Source organism: Odontesthes bonariensis, chromosome 24 (assembly GCF_027942865.1).
Source record: "Odontesthes bonariensis isolate fOdoBon6 chromosome 24, fOdoBon6.hap1, whole genome shotgun sequence".
In the NCBI taxonomy this organism is placed as follows: Eukaryota; Metazoa; Chordata; class Actinopteri; order Atheriniformes; family Atherinopsidae; genus Odontesthes; species Odontesthes bonariensis.
In genome coordinates this window covers 17,896,720-17,924,148 of record NC_134529.1, presented here as the reverse complement: position 1 = coordinate 17,924,148, position 27,429 = coordinate 17,896,720, and the positions used below count along the sequence as shown (strand labels likewise).

Genomic DNA, 27,429 nt, shown 5'->3' with positions numbered 1-27,429 from the left:
GTCGAGTCTATCTGCCATCAAAAGATTTGGCAGTGGAAGCAGCGCTGCGCTGTGTGAGAGGGGAAGGAATTCCCAATGACATCATCCCAGAGGCCTTTGGCTCCATAGTGATGTTTGCAAAAAATATGGAGGCAACAATAGAGCGCTGCATCAAGGTTGTTGCCGTCAAAACCGCTTTGCACCATTTTTCCCCTCCCAACTGAGAAAACAGTTGTACAGATTTCACATTTTTAGCTTTATTTTAATTTTGACCCTGATAGCCTCCGTTCTGCAATCCGATTACGGCTAACTAAGAGGCTTAAAATCTGAGAGAGAGAGAAAAAAAACAAAAAACGCTTTCATTTTTTTCTTTCCTCCAAATTAAATCTAAACAGCTCTTGCTTCACCAAGATTGGAAAATAGCATAACTGTGCTGACTCTGTGCCCAACTAAGCAGCTCAGGGTACTTATCCCTGGCTGATAAAAGTCACAGGTCAGTTGCTGTTGACCCCAGTCACCCTTCTTTCTGGCTTTGACCTCAGTGTGGGAATAAAACACAACTTGTGTACATCTTCCTTTGTTTGCTCCCAATTTTTTCCCTCTGAGCAGCTTTTGTCTTCAGTCTTGCTTCTTCCTTCTTTAACCTCAAGCCCCTTGCCACCCCTCTCTCCTCCTCTACCCTCCACCTCCTCTCGTTCGTGACTACTTCCAAGTCAGCCCTTCCATCTGGCTGCCTCCGCTGCAGATGAGACCCCTCTAATTAGTCCTGACCTGTTAATAAGCCATCTAATGGTTGTACTAACGAGGGACAGGCGGGCTTGTTACAGGTACTGGAGCACAATACCCCACCAGTGGGAGTGGACCCGGTAAAACAACTAATTTTGAACAAAGCTGATAAATGAAAAATTTATAAACAAGCCTTCTTTCCATAAAAAAAACATCCATGAGCTAATGAAGGAGGGAATGTGTGAATAAGATGTGCCTGAAATGTGTGTGTGTCGGGTGTGTATTTGTACCTCAAGCAGGTCTATCATGCGTGTCATCTGGGAGTAGATGAGGACTCTGTGTCCCTGGGCCTTTAGCCGATTCAGCAGGATATCCAAGGTGTGGAGCTTGCCACTTTCAGTGATCAGGCTTTCCTTATCTGGAAGAGGAAAAGGCAAATAATTCAAACCCAAAACCAGGTTTGTAGGGGATTTTAAACCAAATATGTGCGCTTCCATGAAGAATTTTTTTTTTCTTTTTGTGAATTCTTTCAGAGTTAACAATACCATGATAATGCAATACACATGCTCACCCAGAAATACAGAAAACAGCCCAATAAATGGAACAGTTATCAGCCCTTACTGAAGAAATAAAACTCCCTGATAAGGCACTGTTACTGGAGTGGGTCAGCCCGGGGATTTATCCTCCTAAATCTACCCCTGGTCTGCTGATTATTTAAAGAAAGCATGCGCCTTTATTGACGGCACTGCAGAGAGCAGAGAGAGTGTGCGAGAGAGTGAACATGCCGGAGGGAACAAGGCAGAAAGAGAAACTGTGAGAAAAAGTTATTTACACTCCTTTTCACACAATGGCACAAAAGATGCGCAAACAGGCCTGGCAGTCGGTTGCAGCTGACGCCGCATTAGGTGTTCGCTGGCCTTCACGCGATTGACCAATGAGAGCAGTTTCGGGGGGAAATCTGACGCCGAGTCTGTCGCTGAAGTGGTTCTCTCCGTGTCCAGCTGATGAGGGATTAACATCATCTGTCACAATGGTAGAATGAGGAAAAAGGACGGGGCTGCCATCGACCCAGTGACAGGCACACTATGGTGTTTGACCACGAGGTCACGGCCCTGAGTGGGAAGAACCTCAGGCCGGGGTCAGGTGACAGGGTCGGGCCAGGGTTACTAGCAAGTCCCCATGGGAGAGGCCGCCTTGGCCATCTTGCACTCAAGTTGGACACTTACTCACGAGGCCTTTTGTGCAGTGAAAACCTGGGCTTATAAATATTTCCCAGTCTTATTTCCTTGCTTTGTCAATGTAACGTAACCAAGCAAGTTATAACCATGTTTCATTAATTCAAAACACATGGCCAGAAAAATGTAAACGGGAGCTGCGATGTTGCATTCATATGACAACGTCCTGCCACATATTTGTAAAATACTCCTATAAAATAAACATCTGCACTACAATGCCCTTGATGATCCGACAAGACACACAAATGTAAATGGGCCTTTCTTTTCGACTTTTAAGCCGCATTATTGTATGCTAATCTGTACTCAGGCTGAACCCTGACCTGTGACCTCGTCATTATCGCCCTTTTAACAAGGTCAGGTCCTGTAGAAGTGTTAAAGAGGAACTAATAGAAGAGATGAATAGGCAAAATACTCTGGGGAGGTACCGACGGGCTCACTGACAGGTCACTGTGGAGTGATGTCAGCCCGTCAAATGCTTTCAGTCCCCGCCACACAGGCAAAGCTCATTAAAAACAGGATTAGCTCCGACTTTAACTTCACTTGTCGACAGCTCACGTGCTGCAGGTGAGACGAGCTCTGTTCCATTCAGTGGAATGGAGCGTTCTCTATGGGCTAACACCAAATGAAAAAAAAACCCTGGAAATGACTAAACTGAGTGCAAGGCTGTCATTTTGAATGTCACGTGACAAGCTGAAGCGTTTGTAGTGAGGAACATTGAATGTTTACTACATTCTAAAAGGGAATAAAAAGGTCTAAAACCGGCCAAAAAATACTGATGATGGACAAGAAGACGGAAAACAGTTTAAGGACGATAATAAAAAAATAATCAGTGTACTAATGACAAGAGACAATAAACTGAATCTAAAGCAGATCCAGCACAGCGCTAGAGTTACTCTAAGGTATGCGGTTACTCATTGCTGTGGCTAAAAGTTTGTGTGTACAAAGAGCCCAGTGCACCCAGTGCGCTCCTTTAGTACCTCTCTATCAAACCAGTCTTGGGATCAAGAAACGGAATGACTTGAAAAATAAAAAGGATGAGAAGGAGGAAAGAGTGAGACGTGCAACAGTTTAGACACGCAAGAAAATAAAAAAAGGGGGCCAGACAGAGGGAGAAGGGGGTCTGTGGTGGCTCCGGCTGCAATGAGGCAGTATGAAGACCGGTGGTGGCGGCGGTGATGTCGCGGTGTGGATCAGACAGGGCCTCCTCACCGCAGGTGCCAGTCTAACCATGGTCGCTGCTCAGTCAAGGGCAACCGCTAACCCCGCGGACCGCACCGACAGGCACCCAGCTGCAAACCACAACTTGGCATATATGCAAATGCTCATATAAGGCAATACGGCTCAACCCACTGCCATTCATCTGTTTCTGTTTAGCAGATTATATTTAAGCCTCCAGACTCTGATCCCTTATCTGAGTACTTTAGCGGCTGAGCAGAACTGAATGTTGCATGAATCCAAACTTATTTTTGTAGGGTATAAAACTGTGATTTTTAAAACACCAATCGGATGGTGACTACACTAGTAGTCATTTTGTTTGCATCTTTTTGCACCGACATCATCTGATCAGCAACATATATGATAGTCAGAGGCCTTCAAGCAACAAGGAAAAAACAAGCACAAGGGAAAATATGAAGTAGTCAAATGGAAACAGATTCAATCACGCGGTGTTCCAAAAAAAATTAAATAAAATAAAAACACCCCTGCAACCATCCAGACTCCCTAAATACCAGCAATGTGGCTTAGAGAGAGAGGTGGCCGAGTTCAAAAACATTTAGGGCTGTATGCTCTCTGAATATTGCTGCCATACACCGTAAAGACAGGCCAAGGAAATGAATAATTGCGATTTGGGAGGGCTTTGGTGGCCTGTGACATTCCAATGTAACACTTATGGCTTACATTATGAGCGACATGTGGCTGCAGAGAAATGCATGACCACTGCTTCTAAAAGTGAGCACGCTAAATGTAGTAACATGCATGTAAAATGAACTCAGGGAGGCTCAGAGAGGCTCAGAGGGATAAGAAATTGAACAGTTCTATACATTCGATGAATGTAGTTCATTGGCCTTTGTGCTTCAGTTGAAATGAGCTCACGATGGCGATGGCATCATTAAGTAGCCGACAGTAAAACAACACGGGAGGACACACCTGGCTCCCCCTTTTCATTAAACTGCGATTTATAACTTATATGCCCTCAGAAAGACACAAAACTACTTTGAGAATCATGGACTGCCACAGATGAGGACTGTGTTAAGACCACACCCCGAAACACAACCAAAACGCATGCAGTGTCACACCACTCTGCCGTTGCTATGGATACACATATCAGGCTTCACCACCTGCCCCGTCCCCCTTTTCATAACACTCCCCACCCCTCCGCTTCAGTCCAATCCAGTCTAACAGTGGTCCTCACCCAGCCAGCCCTCCCCATCTCCTCCGATCCTCTGCGCCTGCTGGCAGATTAAGATACACTCCCCTGTCCCTCCTCCTACTACACCCTCCAGCACCCTCTCCATCCTTCCCTCCTCCACTACTGCAGACCCTCCCTCCCACTCCCCCAAACACACACCCTCTCTCCTTCCCCCCTGCTGTCTGTCCCCTGATATTGTAATTCAATCCCTGTAGGGCCAGAGCCAGGGGCCTGACATGGTCCTGACCCAATTAAAGGCGTGCTGCCAGCTAATTAACCCTAACCCAGCCCTGGTGCCTGGCGCCTGATACTCCCCAACCAAGCGCAGTGCTAATTTCATTAATACGCCGCTACAGTCTTCTGCCCTGTCCTGTCCCCTTCCCCTCCGCTTCTGCTGCCAAAGCCACAAGCAGAGCGAGGCGAGACAGATGCGACCAAAAGAGAGGAGACATACAACAGCGTGACTGCAGCGCAAGAGCTTGGTTAAGCAAGACGGATGGATGGTTATGTGAGAAAGAGAGACAGATGGGGGGCCACAGAACAGGTCGAATCAACGATCGAACCAGGCATCAGCCTCTCACTGTATAATGATACATTACACTGTGCAATCAATAAGTCAATGGGCAACACTTGTTCATCTCTGCTGATGAGGGAAATATTAGCCTGACACTACTTTGCTGCTTCTGTGCATATTGACAAAATCAGATCTAAACTTAATTTTCTAACAGCAACAGCATCAGGATAGTTAAGAGCCAGATGCCAGTGGGAGGTTTTGGAAGCTGGTAGTCGAGTGACTGACAGAAGAAAAAAGAAAGAAAATAGGAGAAATTAAAAGTCTTCTTAGAACCTAGTGAAGTTTTACAGAGACCAGCCACAATTCGGCCTTCCGAATCTCTGGAGGGGAACTAAATTAAAGATTGCGCATTCCAAAAAGTTCCCGAAGTAGGTCTTGTTGCTGCACTGAGATGTACACATACGGGACATGTTTGCGCTTGCATCAATGCTCAAACATGCAAGAGGAGCACTTCTCCTGGTTTTTCCTCAAAGTTGTTCCGCAAGGGAAGAGACAGACAGTCTGATAAGGACGCCGAGTTTGGTCGGGGAGCCTCACCACACCACAGCGACCCACTCCGAACTCTATCATTGAGACTGATCACTGGTAGTTACCCATGGCCTCCACTGACTCGACACACACACACACACACACACACACACACACACACACACACACACACACACACACACACGCCACAGACGAAAGCTTGCTGGATCAGAACAGAGTGAACCAGACATTAGGAGAAGAATAATGCGGCTAATGTCTCCCCCTTCAGTCTACATTAGAAGTTTGAGTGAATTCATTTTTTCCCCTTCTTGTGGTCACGTTAATAGCCGTAAATTTAGACTAGGAAATCTCTGTCCCTGTGCACACTTGGCCGGCTGTTCTGTTTTGTTTTTTTCTTCGCTGGTGAAAAAAAAAAAAAAAAAGAAAAAAAAAAGCCAAATACCACAGCCAGTTTAATGCAGATCGAGAAGGGCAGAGTCAGACGGGTGATGTGGTGAGGCTGGCCGTCTGTGTTGTTTTGTGCCCGTCTATCAGAGGGCCGGGGGAAGCTTCCTGCCATTTTGCTGGAGAGCAGGGTTTCTTTGAAGGGACAGGAAGGCAGAACTGCATTTCCCACAGTCTAATGTGAGCTGCCGGGACAGAACCGACATGCCTCTCTCTCCCTCTCGTAGTCTGATTGATACACGGACTCGCACACAAATATGCATTCAAGTGCCATATTTAAAAAAAAAAAAAAAAAAAAAAAAAAAAAAGAAGGCTGCTCTGCACAGAAATACCACGATCTGTACCATGTCTTTCACAGACACGCCGCTTCGCTGTGGTCACACTCAAATCACAGTTCACAATAAAGCTTGAAAAAGAGTCAGGAGCTGGTTCTATAGTGAGAAGCCCATCATTTCGTAGGGAGGTTCCTTCTAATTACTGTGAGACTGAGGCCACACAGGCAGCGAGGAAAGTTATTCCTGAGTCACACTATGTAACATTCTACAAGTATTCCTTTTCCATGCCAATTGAAAGAATTTCCTTTTGTGCTGATTTTTTTATGTTTAACTTGACGTTCGCTTCCATACGAATTTAAAGTGATTCGGGTGTTGACATGTGCAACATTTCCAGAGACCAAAGGAGAGCAAAGTAAAGAAACTCGTCAGGTCTGGAAATATTTGCACGCTTTCACTAAAGTTGTTATCTTCGCCATTTATTGAAGGCTACCGACGTTCAATGAAGGGACTTTAATATACGAGGGCTTTGATACAAGGGTGTTGACATCGAAGGAGGAGCAAGGGCTGAGAAATAACAGCTCTCTTTCTTTTTGTGTTGAACTTTTTATGCCGAACCCCATTTTCTCGGTGCTCAAATGTAACTGGACGAATAAAGACGGCATAAAAAATAATAATAATTGTAGGTAATCCTGTGAAAGCAGCAACCGAAGTCTGGAACACATGGACCTTGCCTGATAATTAGGTTCCTTCTTTGGGAAGCTTTCTTATGTTTTGGGGTTTTTTTGCATTTTTTTTTTTTCCACCAACACACGCATGTGGCCCAGAGCCATCGGAAGCCATGCATTCCCATGCCATCACCCACACGTGACTTACAATCGGTGATGTATCATTTGGATTCTGAGCCTCGTCCGTATGTCTTTCTCGTACAGGCCGATCCTAATCTCATCAGTCAGAAAAATTCTCTTCCATTGCAGCTCTGGCTTTTTTAAGTTGTTGTTTGTTTTTTGGGAAAATAATAATAGTGTTCCTGCGCACTGACTTGTCTCACTGACTTTTTGTTTACATTGTTTAAGTCTGTCCAACCTTCACCAGATGTTTTTGGGCAAATCTAATCTGCCCTTCGTATTCTCGAATCTTTTGAGTGGTTTACAGCTTGTGGGGAATCTTCTGTATTTGCCCTCATGAGAACTTCCATCTATGGTAAACTTGGATAATGAAGCGTCTACCTCCTGGAGAGACTTCCTACCTCGGGTGGGTCTTGGGAAGAGGTTTTTCTTTACTGTGGAAGGGATCCGATGATCATCCATTACTGCTGTCGTTATATAAAGGATATTCAGGCTGATTTAAGTTGCAGAGCTCTCATGTGAATTCTTGTTCTCTCACATTAACCATCTCATTCGTTTTGTTTGTTTGTTTCACTTAAAACAGAGGTTTCCTTTAGCTGCATGTTTTGGGTTCACAACAAAAGCTTCTTCTTTTTTATGCCTCCGTCTCAAACTGTGGTTAAGAATGGGTGGCTGCATGGGTTCAATGCATGGCTGATAATATCTGAAAGCTTCTTTTCTCTCTCACTACCATTGATGTGTCTCTGAGAGGTGGAGCAGCATCTTATCCTCGTCAGCGGTGTTCAAATTTTTTAAATAATACAGATAATTCGTTCTTTTTCTTCATGGAACACATCTTTCCTTCAGGGAAATCCTGTCCACACAATGACATCAAAAACAAACAAATCTGCGGCCCAAAACATTACAGCTTCAATTGTTTTTTCCTCCTCCATGGCCTGATTCCTAATAAGTCCTCTGATTAGATTCCACCATCGATACCAGTGGGCAGCGCTACTCACGCCATGGCGCTCCAAACAAACAGTTATTCAGCTCTGCCATTTGTTCCTAAGGTGTGGGGCTGGGAGTACGGAGGAGCATGAGGGTGGGAAACTTCAGCTGAGCTACTGTACATATCTGAGCCTTGATGTGGCAACAATGCGTTCAGCGCAGGACGGGTGCCGGAGTGTTGGGTCACTTCCTTCCTACTGAGGCTGAGAAAGAAGTGGGAGGCCAGACGGACAGAGGCTGCAGCCAGATACTGATTTCAGAGCAGCGCACAGTGCTGTCCGTTAGCCAGAGAGACAGGGGTGAGGCCCGCCCGCGGTGTGTGTGCGAGGACGGGCAACGCCAACGAGCGTGGGAGAGTGTGTGCTGCGAGCTGAGAGACACCTCAGGCCTCGTGTGAGCTGTGCAGAATTCCCTGAATGGGCTTCGATGGTACAAAAACAACACACTTGTACACACTCACTCGCACACAGACAGACCATCTATTAGTGTTACCTAACTAAGCACTTGAACAATGAGCAGTGGCTAAACTTCCTCGCTTTGTCTGCCTGCGTATAACTTCACAAGAGCTTTCAGACTGTTCTCACACAGACACAAAAATACTTGTTTTGTTTCGCACTTTTGCACACAAACGCTCTCACCAGTACATGCATGCACAGATGGGTAAATGTAAATAAAGAAGCCGTGTAAGGCGCAGTCTGATATGATAAGAGGAACTTAATATGATCTGTAAGACACCATTGAGTCAATCAATTGATCGTAAATGTACTGTTATACCATGTTAAGGTGTGCCTTAAAGTACTAAAGGTCATAAAATGAGTTCAGGGGCTTATCAGCTGAGGACACATGCAAAACAAAAAGAGCGCGGTCATCAGAATCCACGACACAGACAGTTTTATCAGAGCAAGAGAGGTTGAGCGGGTCAGTGAGAACGGACATGTTGTCTGTAAGAAGGCAGTGGCCTCGCTAACCTTAGGCATCCATCAGTCATCTGAAACTTGCCAGCAAATCACCTTCCACTTCACTCCAGCTGACCCTTCCCTCAACAAACCCAGCTCTTCTGATAAAGTGCCGGTAAGCCAGAAATTGGCTGGAAAGCCCACAAACTGACACAATCCTGTATTTGCACCTCGGTGGAAATAAGCCGAGTGTGTTTGTGAGAGTGAGCTTCTCCAGAAGCCCTTTATCTCTGAAGTTAACGTGAGATTTTAAGGGGTTGTTATCCTGGCAGACACGCAGGTAGAGAGGGGGTCTCTATTTTTCCTTCACTACAAAACTGGGCATCTGCAGTAGATGAAACAGTTAAAATGGGGTTAAAATTATTGTTTTTTAAAAAAAAAAAAAAGAGAAGTTCGTTTTTCGAGGCAATGCAAACCGCTGCTGTGGATAATCACAACTGAAGGTGCTTTTGAATGGACTTGGAAAGAGAAAAGGGAAAAGCAATGACAAAAGAATACCAAACTTGCACATAAACACAGGCCTTACCGGGTATGCGTATGAAGGACCATCCGTGGCGAGGGTAAAGGGCCATCACGCCCCCGGGGCTTTCTGGGTGGAACACATTGGTCTTCATACGCCATTCTGAGGCCAGTTCGGGGGATCCGTACAGAAAACACTGCTTGAAGATCATGCCCCCTCCACTGCGTGTCACCCGCCACTCGTACTCGGCACTGCGGTCATCACAATAACGCTCCATGGGAACTGCTGTCACCTTGGAAACAGAAGATAACTTGCGTGATGGAGAGATAAGCACCGTGTGTTGACAAGGGTTTTTGTTACTTTCTTTCATGAGTGTAATCTAAACAAATCGGCTGACATTTAAAAGATCGGCTCTGCGTTATGACGCTAAAAAAACAGCGGCTGATAACTTTACCAGTGAGAGATCTATGCCGCTAGATTGAGGGCGGTCACTACATGCAGGCTGGTTTGACTGAATCAGCATTTTCTGCATCTGTGTGTGTCTGGGGAAGGCGACAGGAAGCTTTACAACTGGCGAACAACCTGTGCAAAGAGCTCTTTTTTAGAGGCCCTGTTTGTTTTAAGTGCAGCTGGAAGGCACCGTGGTCACCCTCAAACCCCAGCCACACAATTCACAGATAAGAGCGTCTCATTGTTAAAACCAACAAAAGCAAAGTTCGCAGCGCTTCCCTCGTCAACTGCCACGACCACCCAAATGCGTGCCTGTCTTACGCGGTCAAACGGACCACACCGACTGACCACACAAGCACTCGGAGAACTTGCAGCGGTGTCTTCCTCGGACCCGTTCTTGATGTCACGCATTTACCTTGGGTGTGGCGGCGAGCAGGAACTTGGGAGGCAGCGTGGGTTGGCAGGGCCGGAGCGCCGATGTGGAGTTTCGGCTGTGGATCTTCACATCTGTGTGTCCCAACGTGCCAGGCCTCAAGGCTGTGAACACCAAATCCTGACAAAGACATACGCAAATAAACCACGCCATCTGTTTCAGTTAGGACAAAACCGTTCAAATGGTGAGCGAGGAAAAACACTGCCGACCCCCCCCCCCCCCCCCCCGGACTCATTTTTCCTTTGAGTTGCCACAACGTAGGCCGAAGAGTGAAAATAAAAAGCCACAAATGATGGGAAATGTTATGAGTTGCAAAAAGAAGCAAGGCTAAACAAGAGAAAACAAATTAGATCATGCCGAGGTAACTGAATGTTCTGGGAAATTGCTTTGCCAGGACATTTAGGTTCAACTGGCTATATTCCTGAAGCATGACATAACATGCCAGCTAAATGCCTAAATAGTTATATAAAATGTATCATTACTGCGGCTTCCACGACTTAAATTGTAAATGTCAGAGGAAAACCGGTTGCCTGGTCAAATAATCTTGCATGTGGGCAAAAACACAGATGCACACTTTGGTAGGTTTCAAAGAAGTACGGCGACGTGTAGGCTAAAGTGTCAATGTGGTTACACAGTGCCCTCTAATGGCAAGTTGACAAACAAAAACTTTAATATCAAAGGCTCTTCTTTGTTGAATGGCAAACCTTGTGCAACAGTGACAATACTAGATTTAATACGAGCTTAAAACAGCCTCTTATAACCTGAAACCTTTGTTTTCCATTGCAAGCTATGCACTATACTTTGTAAAGGGGGATACAAGCAAACATCTGATCCTAATCGGTTTAATACATAAACAATATACACCGCCTAATTTGCATAGTGCAGCTGGTCCCAGTACTTTCATACTGGGAACAGATACCACGGGACAGAAATGCGTGTAAAATCCAGGGTGTTATATTCACAGTTCCCTTGTTATTTCCATTTCTCAACAGGGGAACCAAGAAAGCTGAGTTGCAACACTGACCACACTTTTAGGCTCACAACCAGTGCCACCGTGCGCCAGCTAAAAAACGGCTTCAAAAAGAGAAACGAGGAGCTGAAAGAAGTCGACGAAAAACTGTAGGAGTGAGTGATTTCTAGCAGCTCAAGTAGCCTGAGGTCAGCACGGCACACATACAGTACCGGCTCTCCAGGTGTCCACTAGTTTGTGTTTCTTGCTCATATTGGAGTGTGCTTTTTATATTTTTCTTCTGGTCCTTGAGCCGCTCCGGGGTGGGGGTTGGGGGGGATTGATTATTTTCCACATACCAAGTTTAGACCGAACTAATGGAGGGCGGTCATGTGACACAGATCGTGTCACGCTTAACTGTTAGAGCGAATTTGATCAGATGTGTTTTAATGCTTTTGAGCCAAGCAGAATAACAGAACAGATGCATGCTGTTGTGTTTTTCCAGGTGGCCCGTACATTTGAACCGGCAGCTACATATTAGCAGTGCACAAGAGACGGTGGAATAAGATTCCCACATTGTTAAATAAGACAAAAAAGAAAGGAATACGCGTTGTCGTAATGTAACACCGTGACTCTCGGCTGCAGAATCCCACACATATGAAACCAATCGAGTGCGTCTGAAAAGTACTGCGGTGTTCTACATTTTTTGTCCCCTAGACTGCTAAAAAAAAAAACAGCGATACAGTTTTTACACCAGAAGTAGAAGCTAAAACAAGCAGATTAAATCCTTTCCCACTGCCAGTAGCAGCGTGTTTACCCTTGAGAACTCGAGTGGCAACTACCGATTTCTCCCAGGGGAAAAGCCCAGGGGAAAAGCCTGTGAGGTACAAGAACATGAAAGGATGGCGATAAACTGTCTCTCGGGGGCTGTGAAGCAGTTTCCGATAAACACGAAATTAGGTTATTTTGTTTTTAAGCGGACTGTTAATGTCAGCCCACACACATTGGGATAACAAGTAAGCTGCCAAGTAACTGACGAATTCGGTCTCTTTTGGTCTGCACGTTGTTACTGTCATGATCAGTAAAAGCATGTTTACACAAAAAATAAACCCAAAAACAACTAATTATTGTGTAAGCCCAACAAAAAACGGACTTTTAAAATGCATGTCGACGTGGGGAAAGGGGTGTCTGGGTTCCTCTCCTGAACCAGTTGCTCCGGATAAGGGGAGCACAACGGATGGACAGATTGATGTCAACGTGTTAGTCCGAGCGAAATCTGATGACATCGAGCTTCTCAAAACCAGACTAGCACCCAGAAAATGTGGTAGGGGCACGAATCACTCCTTTGTGTATATGTTGACTCAGCGTCACTTTAAGCTTTTCAAAACTGTCCCTCTGTCCGAATAAAATCCTGATTTTTCTAACTGCGGCATCATCTGACAAGAGTCCCTATTCAAGTAACTTAAAGACTACGTCTGCAGTGAAATTGCACAGACGCAATTCTGTACAGAAAAAAAAAAAAAACGGGTTGCAACCACTCCTGTTTGGAAAGATTGAATATATTTTTTACATATTTTTTGCAGTCAATTTACACAAGACTGAATGCAGCTTCAACACTTTGCACTGTAATTGCATTCAAAATCTAAACGTTTGTATTTAATAGGAGTTTTTTTAGGAGAAGTCAGAAAGCTGTTTATTGGGCTATATAATATGTGTGCGCTCGGGGAAAAAAAAAAAAAAAAAAAGACTACAATAGCACACAAAAACCAAAATCATCCCATCCTAACTGGAAAAAAATGTGTGGCTGTTTTTCAGCATTTTTAATCCTTTTAAAAGAAGCTAAATGTGTTTTATTGGCTACTGAGGCTCTCCTCTGCGACTCACAACAGAGGGGAGACAATTGCTGCTCTGCACAGACCCTAGATACAGACTCGGAGAGAGAAGTCAGCATGATTGGTTGCAAAGGGCTGCAAGGGGATTAGGTTCCACACTTTATCCCAGAGGAGGCAGACGAAGCCTGGGCCAGAGAGCACTGTGTGTGGCCAAACACTGACGGATGCTCAGGGGAAAATTGCAGTATCATCAGCAGCACATGCCTCCCTGCTGGTGTTTCACGTTTCCGTCACGCATTAATGTATGCTGCAGATGGCTACTCCAGACTTTCTCGGGCGGGTCTGAATGTTTCTCACCTGCAGGACGGGGCTGGTTTGCGTGTTGGGGAAGGCAGTGGGTCTGTTGAGCCACAGAATCAAGTCCTTGCGAGACAGACACCTGGGCGATAACTTCGCTTGGTCTCCATCCCCATCTCCAGGATCTTTCGGGCCCTCTTCATCGTAGTCAAATAGGCGCTGAAAGTGGAGCCGGTATGCAGCTTTCAGGGACAGAAAAAGGGCTAACCATCTGCCAAACAGAATTGCAACAGGCAGGAGAGAGAAACTCAAATTACAAGAAAACAATTATCATGGAATAACCATCACCATGAGTACCGAATAAAGTCGGCCACTGGAAATGTTGTTGTTTGAATTTTTCTACAGGAAAGACAGAATAGTTGACTATGCCATAACAAAGCCTAAACTGTTGCATATCAAATGTCTCATTTCCATAATAGGCAGTGTGAGGTTGATCTTCTCCTAAATCCTTTTTATATATTTCAAACAGAAAAAGTGCAAGCGATCTAAAGATGAAAAAAAAAAAAACACCTCGCTAAGGTGCCTTGCAGCATCATATTGGACATCTCTGCTGGTGACACGTCAATAAAGCGCAAGAAGGAGAAGCAGCTTCCATTGTCATCCCCTGAAACATTGAAAACAGAGCGCCGAAAGAGAATATGAGACTACACGAGGGGACAGTTGATGGAAAGATCAGCTGAGGAAGGGATGAACTGGTGAAATCAGCTGGGAAAAGCTTTAGAGTGTTCTGGATGTGTGCTTACCTTTCCTGTGAAAAAGAGACTGCTGGATGTGATCTGGAGAGAAGGGAGACATGAGCACCCGCAGTGATCTGAAGAAGATGTTGAGAGATAGATCAGGTTACGCTCCAAAATGTAACAGACAGCAGTGAAGCTGGGACGATAACCTGATCCCAGCTCAACCGACAGAATTCCTGCGGTTATGGCTATAATTGGCATAATAGCCTTTAGTGAGCCTAGAATCAGCAAACGTCCACAAGGACAAAGATTTGCTGGAGAAAAAGAAGTCATACTGCCTTTCCCCAGTCATTTCATATTTGAACCTCATCCTATTCAAACAATGTTAGCAGACCTGCTTTAAATGGATTACGGGTATATTTGTGAAGATCGAGTGTGTCTGTGATCGTTGCAGTCTGGAACGACTTACTTGTCCTTGGCCTGGCTGTATGTGCGGATGAGGCCGTGACGGTACAGAAACTTTGACATGATGTAAGGCTTGAGGGACATGTGGAACGGAGAGCGGGTCTCCTGGCGCTCAAACAAGTCGGGGTGGTTGCAAACCTGTACACGAACGCACACGCGGTCAACCAAATGCGCGAAAATGCGACTCCAGTTTGTTGGACTCGGTGTACAAAATTATTGTAAAAATTGACATGTTTTCAAATCTTTACGAACGAAATATAGCGTGACAATACCATTAGAGAATCGACTGATCAAATATAGGGTTGAAAAAAAAATGGAGCAAAAAAGCCATAACTCTTTGTAGCCGCCGACGAACAAAATATCTGCCAAAGCTTATACCTTCCTGAACTGCATGACCAGGTTCATGAGAGAGGAGGTGGTGGTGTGGGACTGCTGAGCGGTGCCCATGGAGGACTGCAGCAGGTCCTCGATGGAGATCTTGTTCCTCAGAGCCTGGTAGAGCAACCTCTGACGGGACGTCACCTGGCAGTAGGTCAAGATTTCAATCTGCAGAGGTGGACAGGAGCGACTTTTTGAAAAGATTTTTCAGCCACTCACAGTGGGTGAGTAATTAAAACGTGCAACGAAAGCAATTTCCTTTTAAAAATCGTTCACCTGGGTTGAATAAAACTCAAGTGTGTTTTCACACAGACAGCATTTGTTAAATACACAGGAACTACAGCGTTATCTACAGGGTTCCTACAGTTCAGACTTTTCCTGAATTCTCAGTCATTTCTTCAGGCTGTTTTTGACATCCGAGTACAAACATCACAATGATGAACATCAAATGGTTTAGAAACCCAACTGTGAAGATGTAGCATTCTCGGTATTTATGATTTACCATTCTTGCCAAAAATATGCCAGGGTGTGTAGTTTAAGGGTCTGCAGCGCTTACAAATCAATTTCGACCAAACCAGTAAACAGCATTTAATTCAAGTAACAACAGCCTGCTTCCAGGTCTGAAAAATGAAGCCAATGCAAACAGATAGCAGGGACTGACATCTCTGATTTGCTATAAGAAGGCAGACTGTAGAATGAAATGTTTCTGTAGTCCAAAAGTATCTATAAGGTCCATGGTTTGGGACTGCAGAATATTCATTTTAACTGTTGTTATAACAGTTAGATGATGTTTGCTTCAAACATTTTCAGACCAAACCCGTCCTTTTCAAGACGTTTAGGAACCCTGCATATAGTGTCCCGCTTTAAAAAACGTGCTGAAACTGAACAGCAGCAGTCCACACAATCCAAACCAACGCTGAACCGTGTGTGTGTGAACTTCACCGGTTAGTGCTGGCTTTGGTATGCTGGCAAAACACGAGAAACCCAACGAGTGTGAAGAAGCAAAGGAAGCGGGGCTGCCAGGATAACATGTGGGTGCAGAGGAAAGTGAAAAAGACAGATGTGGGGGAGTGGTGAACTCTGCCATTCCTCTGCCTCAACATATAGAGACTCCCACAGTGTATGAGCGAGTGTGTGTGTGGTGGCTGTGACAGCAGCGGACCCCGGGTCCAACATCTGTCAGGAGGATCTGCCAGCACAAGCATCACTCACAGGCTTATTGCAACACTTTCTGTCTCAGTGTGGTGTGCGAGCAGAAAGATGGAGGAGTGCAGGTTTAACACAAGTGGAGAGAGGAAATAAATAGCTTCTAGTTTACATAATCACATCTCATTTTCAACTGAGGCTTGTTGGATCAAAGTAATTAAAATGATAATACGTTTGCTCAAATTATTGGGTGAGGTTGTGCAAGAAAAATTCCAAATTCCTTGCTTTAGGACACCACTTTGTGAGTCATTCAAAGTTTGTTCCATTTTAAAGATACAACTCTGATAAAGAGGCTCGGCTCAATAAATGCAAAGAAGGGAGTTGCTCCTCTACCTTGTCCGAGAGCTCGTTTTCCACATCCTTCTTGATTCTGCGCAGCATGAAAGGCTTGAGGATCATGTGCAGCCTGGAAAGCTGATCTGAAAAACAATACGTCGTGTTCAGCGACAAAACACATCACATGCAACAGTGAGCACAAATCAAACAACTGTGTTGGCACGGAAATTAAAAATACAAAATGGAGTGTTGTCAGCTGGAAAACAGGGGGGTGGGGGGGGGGGGGGGGGGGGGGGGGGTGAGAAAAGGCGTCCGAGGGGAACGCGTCTGTTGCACTTACTCTCGTCGATGGCAGACTTGTTTTCGGCGTGGCTCTCGATGTCCTTAGAGAACCACTCGTTGAACTCTTCATGGGAATCAAACAACGTAGGCATGATGAAGTGCAGCAGGGCCCACAGCTGAGAGACAGCAACAACATACAGCTGTTAACAGCTTTGATTTGCACATTTACATTTGAAAATACACACACACACATACACAGCGCTCACCTCAGCCATCGTGTTCTGGATGGGCGTCCCGGTCAGCAGGAGTCTGTTTCGACACTGAAACTGCAGGAGGATTTTCCATCGAACACTGAATAAAAGGCACAAAGTGAGACTGTGATCTCATCTGACAGCTACAAGCATTAATCACCACCGCCCCAAACATTTGATGCGAGGCAATCGCACGACTTACCAGGACAGTTTGAAACTGACCCATGTGAGTTTTCGAGATTAAACATCTTTCAAAACATTTTTCGGGTGGATATGTAGATTTTGGCCGGTCTCCAAAAGCAACTAAGAAATGACACATGGTCATACAGCTGCCGAGGCAGACCACAACATTTTTCCAGACCCTTTTTTTTTTTTTTTGTGCTGTTTTTTAAAACGAGTTTAAGAACGGTCTAACTGTTCTTCATATCCCAAGCTGATTTATCGCGAGCTGCGTTCAGTTTAGCGTTTCTGATAACACTTTTCGCTACAGGAGCTACTGGAGGCCGCCCACGTTTGCGCCATGTAGAGGCTGGCGGCGATTAGAAAATCATGCTGTGTATTTCTCCTCTGTTTTGTTTGGGCAAAATTCGGTAGGAAAGTAAATCAATCATTATTAATTGTTAAAGAGCTATGTTATGAGCAAGAAACTCTTTGAGTAACGTCAGCATAATTGTATAATAGGATAGAATTGTAATGCTCGGTGTTTGAGAATGCAGCCTGACATGACGGTCGTGTTTCTGCTTTACCTGGTGCTGCTTTTCAGTGCCTGAGCCTCATCTAAAACCATGTACTGCCACTTGACCCTCTGGAAGTACTTGACATCTTGGACCACGAGCTGGTAGCTCGTGATCACCACGTGGAATGGTGCATTTTGCGTGTAAAGGGTTTTCTATGAAAAAAGAACAAAGGGAACAAGATGGAGGATTACAGACCAAGAAAAAAAGATAACAGGGCAGCACTCATTCATCAAACAATACAGTGTGACACATCTTCAAGGAAAACTATCTCGTCTTTACCTGACTCCAAAATTTCCGAATCACTTTGCGATCGTGAGGGTTCCCCCAGTACGGTAACACCTGATGGGCGGGGTCAGAAACATTGAGTTAGAAAGTGTATCGGCTCTGTCGGTGACTTCACCGAAATCATCACCGTGGGAACCTAATTCGCTTAAAGCCTCCGAGCATTCCGACTAAACTTTCCTAAAATCCCCCACACAGTTCCACTGATCAGTGTGAGGAAAAACAGAACCGCAGCGATGTTCTCAGCGGAAACATTTCGGCATAGCATCTCGTATGAATCACTTCGTTGCTCACTGATGTAGAATCCGATGTAAAAAAAACAAAAACCTACATCGCATTAATATATCTCTCGACACAAGCTGGCATTCCATTGTTTTCGGTCAGTCTTGCTTTGAGTGCTCAGGAAGCTTATCTTCGAATTGTGTAATAGGGTCTTTTCACACCTCATTAGCAAAACAAACTGGAACTGATTTATTTCCAAACTAGCTGAGAAAGTGGACATAGTTGAATGTTGAGCACAACAATTAGTTGCACATACTACGGTCTATGTGGATGTGTGCACTCAAGCATAGCCGGCATATTGATGTGCTTGATAAATGATTAGAAGCTCACACAAAGCCTGTCAGATGCTAGTTAGGGGATGCAAATAGATTTTCAGAAAACAGCCTCTCAACAAAAGACCAGAAACAGCCATGTACTCATGTTTTAAACATGCAATGCTGCAATACTGCCCCCTAATGGAGAGTTCTGGACATGTTTTTATCTCTGTTTTCTGGTGTAAAACAGCTCAGGAATAACAAGCAAAAGACAACAGTAGAAGAAAAGAAAAAAAGATGTGAAGATTCCTTTATGCTTTGGCAGATGTTTCCGTTGGTGTGCTCACTCAGCAGTGTTGGGGATCCTCACCTTGAATTTGGGCACGAAACGGGTGAACTCCTGATGCCAGTTGTTGAGCGTGGACGCCGGAGAGATGATCAGGAACGGGCCCCAGATGTTGTCTCGCTGTGCAGGAACAGACAAGAGGGAACAAACCATCAGCCGATGCAACAGGTGGTCTTTGTTCATGTGTGAGCAAAGACCGTGTGAGCAGCACCCAATAACAGGAAGCCCTGGAGGAACAGGCCATGCATCTTTCTGTCAGCGACGGTGGGCTGAAAAGCTCCTATTTCCACTGATTTCCACTTTAAACCACTAAACAAGGTCAGTTTGGTGCTCTGAAAGACCTAAAACGCTGGGAAATCAGCTATTAACATCAATGAAATTTGTCATCTTACTCATGCAATGAAACGTTCCAGCACCTGCAAAATAAAACTGCCAGAAACGAGGGACTATTTAAAGGATGCAGGTGCACAAAGAAGCTGTTTTCATGAGTCAAACACAATAGCAGAGACAATTGAAAATTCCCCCGTGTTTTGGAGAAGAGCGGTGGATGAGACCCTTTTGACCCAGCCCTCTATCTCACCTCAGCTAGGTGGGCCAACAGGGCGATACTCTGAACCGTCTTCCCCAGTCCCATTTCATCTGCCAAGATTCCATTAATCCCCTGTAGAAATGGGAAGAAAACAAAGCAAAACAAAGTAAATGATTCCATGTGGATGAATAATCACATAACATCACGGATTGCCAAAAAAACACTCAGCAAGGATTTTAAAAGTAATACAAAAAAAAAAAGAAAAAGACGATGTTGCATGTTTCGACTGATGCTTAAAGGTCCCATGGCATGAAATTTTCACTTTTTAAGGTTGTTTAACATTAATATGAGTTCCTCTAGCCTGCCTGCGGTCCCCCAGTGGCTAAAAATGACGATAGACCTAAACCATGCACTGGAAATTATTCTCCGCCTTTGGAAATGTGACCATGCAGATGGCCTGATCGGGAAAGACATCTCTTATGACGTGGGGCCTCTTATGACGTGGAGGTTGTTTCCCCCCAGAGCCAATAAACTGCCTTTCCCCGCCCACAGCTCTTTGGCCAGCTCATTGCGCTGGACATGGATGTAAAAAATCTGTTTAGAGCTCCTGCATCAGAACCTCTAAAGAGCCAGTGGACAGATTTTGTTTTTTTCTGGGAAAGTGACGACAGAACCGAAGAGATTTGTGTGTGCGCCAAATATTTCTCCAACGAATGTTTCCAGAATTTGGGCCAATACCGAGCCCAAGGGAGAGCCCAGACACCCTGCGGAGGAAACTCATTTCAGCCGCTTGTATTCGCGATCTCGTTCTCTCGGTCACTACCCACAGCTCGTGACCATAGGTGAGGGTAGGAAAATAGACTGACCGGTAAATCGAGAGCTTCGCCTTCTGGCTCAGCTCCTTCTTCACCACGACGGGCCGGTGCAGAGCCCGCATCACTGCAGACGCTGCACCGATCCGCCTGTCAATCTCCTGCTCCATTCGCCCCCTCACTTGGGGAAGGATCTCATTCCCGAGAGTAAGTAATTTAACGCTCTATTATTGTGTTGCTTTCCTGTATGTACAGTATAGTTACATAGCTTGTTACCACAGGAAAGGGTTTGTATCGTTAGCAGCTAATGTTAGCTAACGGTTAGCTATGCAGCTAATAGCATCTGCAAGCTCGTATCTCTGCCAACTGGGCTGTTGGAGGTGTTTGCATGCCCATGAGATGGTTAGCTCGCTCATTTTAGACCAAAACACCCTACTTCAAGCTTCCTGAAGAAGAATGAATCCGCAAATTCAGTGCATTTCATCAGGATAATGATTCATTCATGGTTCCAGAGTCAAAACGGTCAGTCTGTCTGTGTCGTTAGCTCTGCAGCTAATAGCTGTTGGTGTTATGGCGCGCACGATATCTGCCTTTCCCCTGATTGAAATAACTCGCGCTATGTGCATCTTTGCAAACCAGAGCAATCAGCTGAGAATGTCAAAATCCTCACTCCTGCTTTCCCCTTCACGCACGCCTTTTTTGCTGTGTCTTGTGTAGCACTTGCTAGATGTTTGACTGTGTTAGGAGAGTTGTTCACTAACTAGTTCGTCATATTGTTAAAGTAAGCTCATTTCAACAGGTTTCGCTAGTTTTACGGCATAGGGCTGCCGTGCCATCTACGTGCCATAGCGATTCACAAAACATTTGCGCAAGGTACCAAGGGCGTAAGTAAGGCCACACCCCCACAAAACAGCTCATTCTGAGGATCCTAAGGAAAGCTCATTTTTGGGACTGGCTGTAATTCTGCACCAAGGCAGAATTTTGGGGAAAAAAACTCAGATACAGTATTAGTGGACCACTAAAGCCTATAAAAATACATAAAAGCCTCCATTTATTTTCATGCCATAGGATCTTTAACACACACATCATGACCACTGCATTGTCTTAGTGGCTTTACCCTGCTGTTTCATTCATCCTCTAATGAAAACATGAACATTTTTTAGCAATGCTGGCCATTAGCCACCAAGATCTGTACATTTTAAACACAAAGATTCCAAAATAGTTCCTTAAAGTCCTTCATTTCAGAGCCAAACAAAGGTACCTGTTCGTAGAGGTTGGCCAGCCAGTTCATGCCTTTGAGTTGGTAACCCTTGAGTTTTCCGTTGAAGATGGTGGGCTGAGGAATGTCATCTCCTGCTTGGATGGAGGGGTTCGAGAGGCTGTAGCTTTCTCCGAACCCAGAGCCCGAGGACAAACTACCGGCCGCATTCAGAGAGGCGCTGCGACTGTCTTTAGCCTCTTCATCAAACATTCGCGTCTACAGAGAGAGATTTGGAGGTTAGCAAAGTATAGCAGGGTCTGTGTGTCGAATTCATGCATCTTCCATCAGCTTACTCTCTCTTGATGAATCTCATAGGCCTCTTTGGCATTCCTCAAAGCCTGAGATTTGTAGTATTCACTATCTGTAATCACATACAATCATTTGGTGCGTAAAAAAAACATGTGAATCAAATTCATCCTGACATTTTGTTTGCCAGAGGCAAGAGTGCATGGCCGAACCAGAGCAAAACGAGAAAGACTAGATTTGTACGAAGGTATTAACGAATATTTATTGAATGAGCTGCAGATACTGACGCAGTTTGGGAGACTAGGCCAACAATTCCTCAATGGGGAATCAAATTATACAAATGTCAGTCATCAATAACAAGTTAGCTCTGATAATACAATTCATACCATAGTCTTCCTGTCCCATGTTGACCATAACTCCTCCTCCAATGTCTATTTGTCTCTGGGCTGCATTGTCTTCGAGCTTTCTCAGAATTTCCTCCTGAGCTGGGTCTCCTACCGGGCCCCCAATGCTGGCTTTGCCACCCATAAAATGAGCATACAGCTCCGTCTGGGTGATTAGGAAATTCAGTTTCCGTTGCTGACGCTTGGCCTGAGAGACAGAGAGAGACAGAGAGACAGAGAGAGAGAGAGAGAGAGAGAGAGAGAGAGAGAGAAAGAGGCCAATGGGTCAAATGTATCACCACTTAGGGTTTTTTCTCCATAGGTAGTAAACTCAATCATCACCTACCTCTCTCATCTCTTCATCTAGTTTTCGTTGCTCCAGAGCTTCCTTCTCTGCCCTCTTTCTGTGCTCTTTTTCCACTTTGTCGTATTTCTTCCAGTAGAGCATCATCTCCTTCGTGAGGCGCCGAGCACGGGGCAGCGTCTCTTTGCAGTTTTTCTGAGCCTGAATAGCGGCACGCCGGACCTCTCGCATGCACTGGTGAGCCAGCTGGAGAAAACCAAACAGAAGTGGCAATCGCAATCTTTAAGACAGACCCGAAGAGCTGGTTTGACGAAGCTATTTTCTCAATGTTTGTAAAAGCTAATTTTTAAATCGTACGGTAGTCTCATTGTTTTACTCACCTTTTTAGCATTGGTTAGCACTAGGTTCTTGGCCGAGGTCTTCTGCTTGACAGACTGCAATTAAAAAAAAAAACGGTTAATAAACCTTGGGGAATGCCATCAAACATAAAGCCAACCATATACCATGTAACCTTTAAAGAAAAACATAACAGAATGTCCACTTTTGTCCATTTCTATATGCGTACGAACCTTCGGGATTTCCTTTTTGGCGATTGTGAGCCACAATTTGCGTCGCCGTGCGTTCAGCTGTTCAACAGTGAGATGCTTTTTTTTCACCACGGGCTGCGGGGCGTCATGGGAGAACTTAGCAAAGACCTTGGTGACATAAGGACGCTCTTCATCCAGAAAATCTCCTTCTCCCCTTTTCTTCTTCTTCTTCACTTTTTTCAGTTTGGCTGAAGAAAAATAAAATATATACATATATATATATTTTTTTTACCATTTTATCCACTGCTGCATCGACACGATCTTGACCTCTTATGTGCTTACCCTTAAATTTCTTTTCATCTTTAATTTTCTTTTTCTTTGGACCCAGTAGGTGACGCTGTTGCTCATAGAACGGGTCGTGAGTGGACAGGAGCCCGGTGCTATAGTACTGATACTGATAAAGCTGCAAGGAGAGATGTACACAGTAAACACAATGATTCCATCAGGAAAACATACGTCACGAGTACTCTGAATGTCAGTCGGGAATGCCTTTGCATGTCAGTGTGTTTGTACCTCTCGGTCGGAGTAGAACTTGCTCTGATGCTGCCGTGTGTAGCGATGTAGCCTAAGCATGTTGTGCAGCTCCTCTCGAGACAAGCTGAAGTCGGCATCATCGGAGTCTGTGTCCGAGTCTGTGGTGTCGTCACTCAACAGGATATTCTGCGGGAGACAGAGGAAAAAGCGTAACCAGGAGGGGCTGAGGGTGTGTAAGGAAATAGGTAAAACACAGCATTGAAATGGTCCAAACAGGAAGCAGATCTGACTCGGTTGTTTAATCTGTGGTCCGACAGACTGCTCCAACTCGTGATACAGTGGAGAATTGATCATTGTAAATACCTTGAGCCACTTCCTGTTCTTCTTCAGCTTGGAAAAATTGTAGAGGCTTGTTTTGTCTGCCTTTTGGTCTGTTGAATTGAAACAGAGAGGAAGAGATCGCTTTATAAATGAGTATGAACTAAGTAATCTATCAATGGGAAAATGATGTCAGTCAAGTTGTGCTTGAACAAGAACATGTGAATAACATAAATAAAATAAAAAAATGGCATTTCTAATGTCTGCCGTACCTTTTCCTTGCAGTAGCACTCCGTTAAGGGGTTTGACGTCTGGGAGCCCGTCCCCTGGTTCACATGGCTCACTCTTCACTGTCAAAGCTGTGTGTTGAGCGGAGAGATCCAAGGAAAGCCCTGGTCCCAATGCACCATCACTGTCATCACTATCATCACTACAAAAGAAAAAAGAATCATGTAGCTGTAAGCTAACTTTTCGGATCTTGCACATTGAGCTCCCCTTTGTCTGTACCTGGTTGTGTCTCTATTAAAGATAGCAGCCGTCTGGCGCAGAAAACTGTCCAGCTTCAGGGATCTTTCCAAGCGCTGCAGATACAGAGGTTTGGCCAGGCCAGAGGCCCCCGATGCCCCCACCTCCAGCCGCCCACCCTGCCCTGACGCCATGCAACACAGACTCCTCTGTCCAGCAGAGCAGGATCTTTCACTGCAGAGGACGAGATATGAAAGGAATAGGACGAAATGGAGGGGCAAATTAAGATGAGGTCAGAATAAGCAGCACAGGAAATGATGGAATAGGTGCAGCACTACGGTTTTAATGTAATTTACCTACCAAAAACTGGAGGTATGATGATTTCTGCCACTGAAAAAAAAAAAACATAAAATGCCTCTAAATAACTGAAAAATTTGTCATGGTAACAAAATGTCCATTTAGTCCACATAACCATCCAACTCTTAACACCACCAAGGTATAAAGTACTGTTGAGCACATTATATGCTTACCTCCTCAGTAAGAGATGGCATTGTTCTGTATTCCAAGATTAATGATCGGACAACAGTGAAAGAGCCTGCAAAAGAAATAATACAAGTCACTTTTGAAACATTCGATTTACAGTATTCGACTTTCATGTTAAAGGACAATAACATGTTTTATGGGGCATTTTCTTCACAAATATCACAAAAATGTAAACAATTAAAGGAAAAGGCAGCTTTCTGTACATCAAGATGTATCTAAATCACACATATTTTCTGTGTTATTAGGGCAAAGACTTCATTAAGGGAATTGTACCTATTGCCCTCTCCGTTTCCCCACACAGTTATGTTGAGAGACGATGCTACATATTGGTTTCACAAAACTTATTTTAGTTAGTCAACATATTAGAATGTAACAGTATAATTCAAAATGGTTAGATTCTACAAACGACTGAACATCCCTGAACTGTTAACGCAAAATTTAAAATGTCTTAAGAAATAAATGCCTATTTGCCAATTTTGTATGATCTAAATGTTTTTGTAAAATGTATTTATTGAACAACAATCACTTTATAAAATTAAAAACAAGCACAAAATGTAACCTGGACACATTTGTTTTGCATTTGTTACTGAGATTTGGAACATATGGCGCCACTAGCAGCCCATCAGTGTTTCTTGTAGCCATCAAGAGCCTTCTTGCAGCCTTCTTCCTGTCTAAAAGTTGTCCCTACCAGTGTTTCATTGCTATTTAATCAAAGCTAGCTCTAAAGATATTTTTGCAATCAAAATGTTAAGCTCTTCAAAAAGGCTTTTGAATGGGATTTAGGTCAGGAATCATTGCTGGCCAGGTTTAAAACCACTCATCTTCCCTTTTTCCACTTTTTTAAAAATATTTTTTGGTTTGTTTTTCAGTGTAAATGTGGGATGTCGGCGTTCTGCCGAAAGGCCTAAAGCCGTCACCTAAAATGTAACTTTCTGACATTTAATGGCACACAAAGCTGAAAAATGCCTTGGCAATGTGATGGTCTGATATTTCAAAGGCGTTATTCCTTTCATACATTCAACACCTGCTGTGCCAGCATGACAGAGTCGTAACCGTGTTTTACAATAGGCAGGTGAGTCTTTTACAAATGAACGGATCCACTGCATTTCCAAAGAGCTCTACTATGGTTTCTCTTTGCCAACAGAAATTTTTCCTAGAAAGACTGTATGGAGTTTTTCTGTGCTTTTGTTTCAAATGTTCTTGGCCTTGAACCACAGCGCTCCAGTGGTTAAGTGTGCAGTATATGATACAGGCCGAAAGCACCTCTTCAGACTGATCCAGGTCAGCATGAAACTAAATTGTCGTGGCACATTTACACAGTTTGCACCAGTCTCAGCAGACTTCTATGGTTTTCTTCTCCAAGTCACTTTCTAGAAGTGTGGGGAACACAGTTTTTTTTTTAGTTTTTTTTTTTAAAGGGGGCACATTTTGACCACCTGTCCATTCAGAGTGCATTTTGTTTTCAGGGCACATTTTATGTTTATTTGTGCTGCTGCTTTTCAATAACTTTCCTAATTTCCTTGAAATGTATACATTATACAGTATTTGTATTCAAAATGGTTTTAACAATGCAGGGATGCCAGGACTGTGCTACCTGTGAACCTAATGCCCTGCTTGTTGTATACTCATCATTTCATATTTAGGCGTATATAAGCTGACTTTGACTGTGTCAGTTAATGGTAAATCTGAAATAAATCACAGTATTTACTAATAAATAATCGTTACATGTATTCCATTGATTATATTGGAGTTTTATGCTTTACTTGTGGAAAGATACCAAAAACTAAAAATGAACGAAAACAAGAGTTTACCCATATTTTTTTGTATAACGAATAAAAGCCGAAAAGTACTTTTTAAGGGATAAAATGTATTTTCATGTCGTTCTTCGTAACTATATTATGATTAGCGAGCTAGCTAATCCAAGCTAATGTTGGTGAGTGGTTGCTAGCTAACCTGCTTGCGGCATACAAGCTAACGACCGTTAGCTGCCTCCGATCACAGATAGTGGTTAAAAGGGGTCATGGTGCTGGTACACTCATGCACTGACAACTGTCTGGTTTACGTTAACCACCCGGGTTATGTCCTGTAACAATGGTGGTTTATTAGACATGCCGCCTTTTTTACGGAACGACTTACTTAGCAATATCTTCTTCAATATAGCTTTTTAATTATTACTGTTAGCCAGTTAGCTTATCAAACACTAAGGTGCTCTGACAGAGACGTCGTCTCACGCCATAAATATAAGGTATTGAAATCGGCTCTGTCTCTTTAAGGCCACCACCTCCCTTGCCTAAACAATGTATTATATATCAGTTTAATAGCAATTCAGTTTGCTTGCCGTTGCGATGCAGCAACAGCGAGGCCCTCCGCCTGCGCCTTTCGTACCCCTGTAGCGGGCAAAAGCAAAGGCTTGGTAGCCTGGTGAATGAGTGATCCCCATCTTTTAATTCTTTCTCCCTTCTGGCCATCTTCCCCATTGCTCCTTCGCCATAACAACCACTGTGGAGTCTCTCACCTCGGCCCCGTGTGCCCCTTTCAGTCTCTCTCGGCGCTGCTGCCGACTCTCGGTTCTCTGACTCCAAAATGGCGGTTTGAGGCGCCGAGCGAGTCTGTGAGCTTTGAGTCGGCAGCAACAGCAGAGAGGCGGCCACTTTCTGTTACTGAGAGAGTAGA

At 44.4% G+C, this 27,429-nt stretch overlaps 1 protein-coding gene across 2 annotated transcripts in view; it reads right to left on the bottom strand.

Moving 5' to 3' along the window:
- The window catches only part of ino80 (INO80 complex ATPase subunit), a 38,282-nt gene extending 10,853 nt beyond the window's left edge, over nucleotides 1-27,429 (bottom strand). For both annotated transcript variants that reach the window (XM_075458632.1, XM_075458633.1), the window contains exons 1-29: nucleotides 27,272-27,429; nucleotides 24,744-24,808; nucleotides 24,574-24,603; nucleotides 24,256-24,447; nucleotides 24,021-24,178; nucleotides 23,794-23,861; nucleotides 23,470-23,616; nucleotides 23,239-23,359; nucleotides 22,939-23,144; nucleotides 22,750-22,803; nucleotides 22,412-22,615; nucleotides 22,069-22,273; nucleotides 21,730-21,797; nucleotides 21,437-21,652; nucleotides 19,415-19,495; nucleotides 18,859-18,954; nucleotides 17,950-18,009; nucleotides 17,680-17,822; nucleotides 16,949-17,033; nucleotides 16,741-16,858; nucleotides 16,458-16,543; nucleotides 14,919-15,086; nucleotides 14,545-14,678; nucleotides 14,142-14,209; nucleotides 13,909-14,002; nucleotides 13,399-13,609; nucleotides 10,243-10,380; nucleotides 9,444-9,669; nucleotides 996-1,123 (exon numbers count right to left, since the gene is read on the bottom strand). In XM_075458632.1, the coding sequence (XP_075314747.1) occupies nucleotides 996-1,123; nucleotides 9,444-9,669; nucleotides 10,243-10,380; nucleotides 13,399-13,609; nucleotides 13,909-14,002; nucleotides 14,142-14,209; nucleotides 14,545-14,678; nucleotides 14,919-15,086; nucleotides 16,458-16,543; nucleotides 16,741-16,858; nucleotides 16,949-17,033; nucleotides 17,680-17,822; nucleotides 17,950-18,009; nucleotides 18,859-18,954; nucleotides 19,415-19,495; nucleotides 21,437-21,652; nucleotides 21,730-21,797; nucleotides 22,069-22,273; nucleotides 22,412-22,615; nucleotides 22,750-22,803; nucleotides 22,939-23,144; nucleotides 23,239-23,359; nucleotides 23,470-23,616; nucleotides 23,794-23,861; nucleotides 24,021-24,178; nucleotides 24,256-24,407 (3,435 nt within the window). In that variant the 5' untranslated portion in view covers nucleotides 24,408-24,447; nucleotides 24,574-24,603; nucleotides 24,744-24,808; nucleotides 27,272-27,429. The remainder of the gene's footprint in view (nucleotides 1-995; nucleotides 1,124-9,443; nucleotides 9,670-10,242; nucleotides 10,381-13,398; nucleotides 13,610-13,908; nucleotides 14,003-14,141; nucleotides 14,210-14,544; nucleotides 14,679-14,918; nucleotides 15,087-16,457; nucleotides 16,544-16,740; nucleotides 16,859-16,948; nucleotides 17,034-17,679; nucleotides 17,823-17,949; nucleotides 18,010-18,858; nucleotides 18,955-19,414; nucleotides 19,496-21,436; nucleotides 21,653-21,729; nucleotides 21,798-22,068; nucleotides 22,274-22,411; nucleotides 22,616-22,749; nucleotides 22,804-22,938; nucleotides 23,145-23,238; nucleotides 23,360-23,469; nucleotides 23,617-23,793; nucleotides 23,862-24,020; nucleotides 24,179-24,255; nucleotides 24,448-24,573; nucleotides 24,604-24,743; nucleotides 24,809-27,271) is intronic.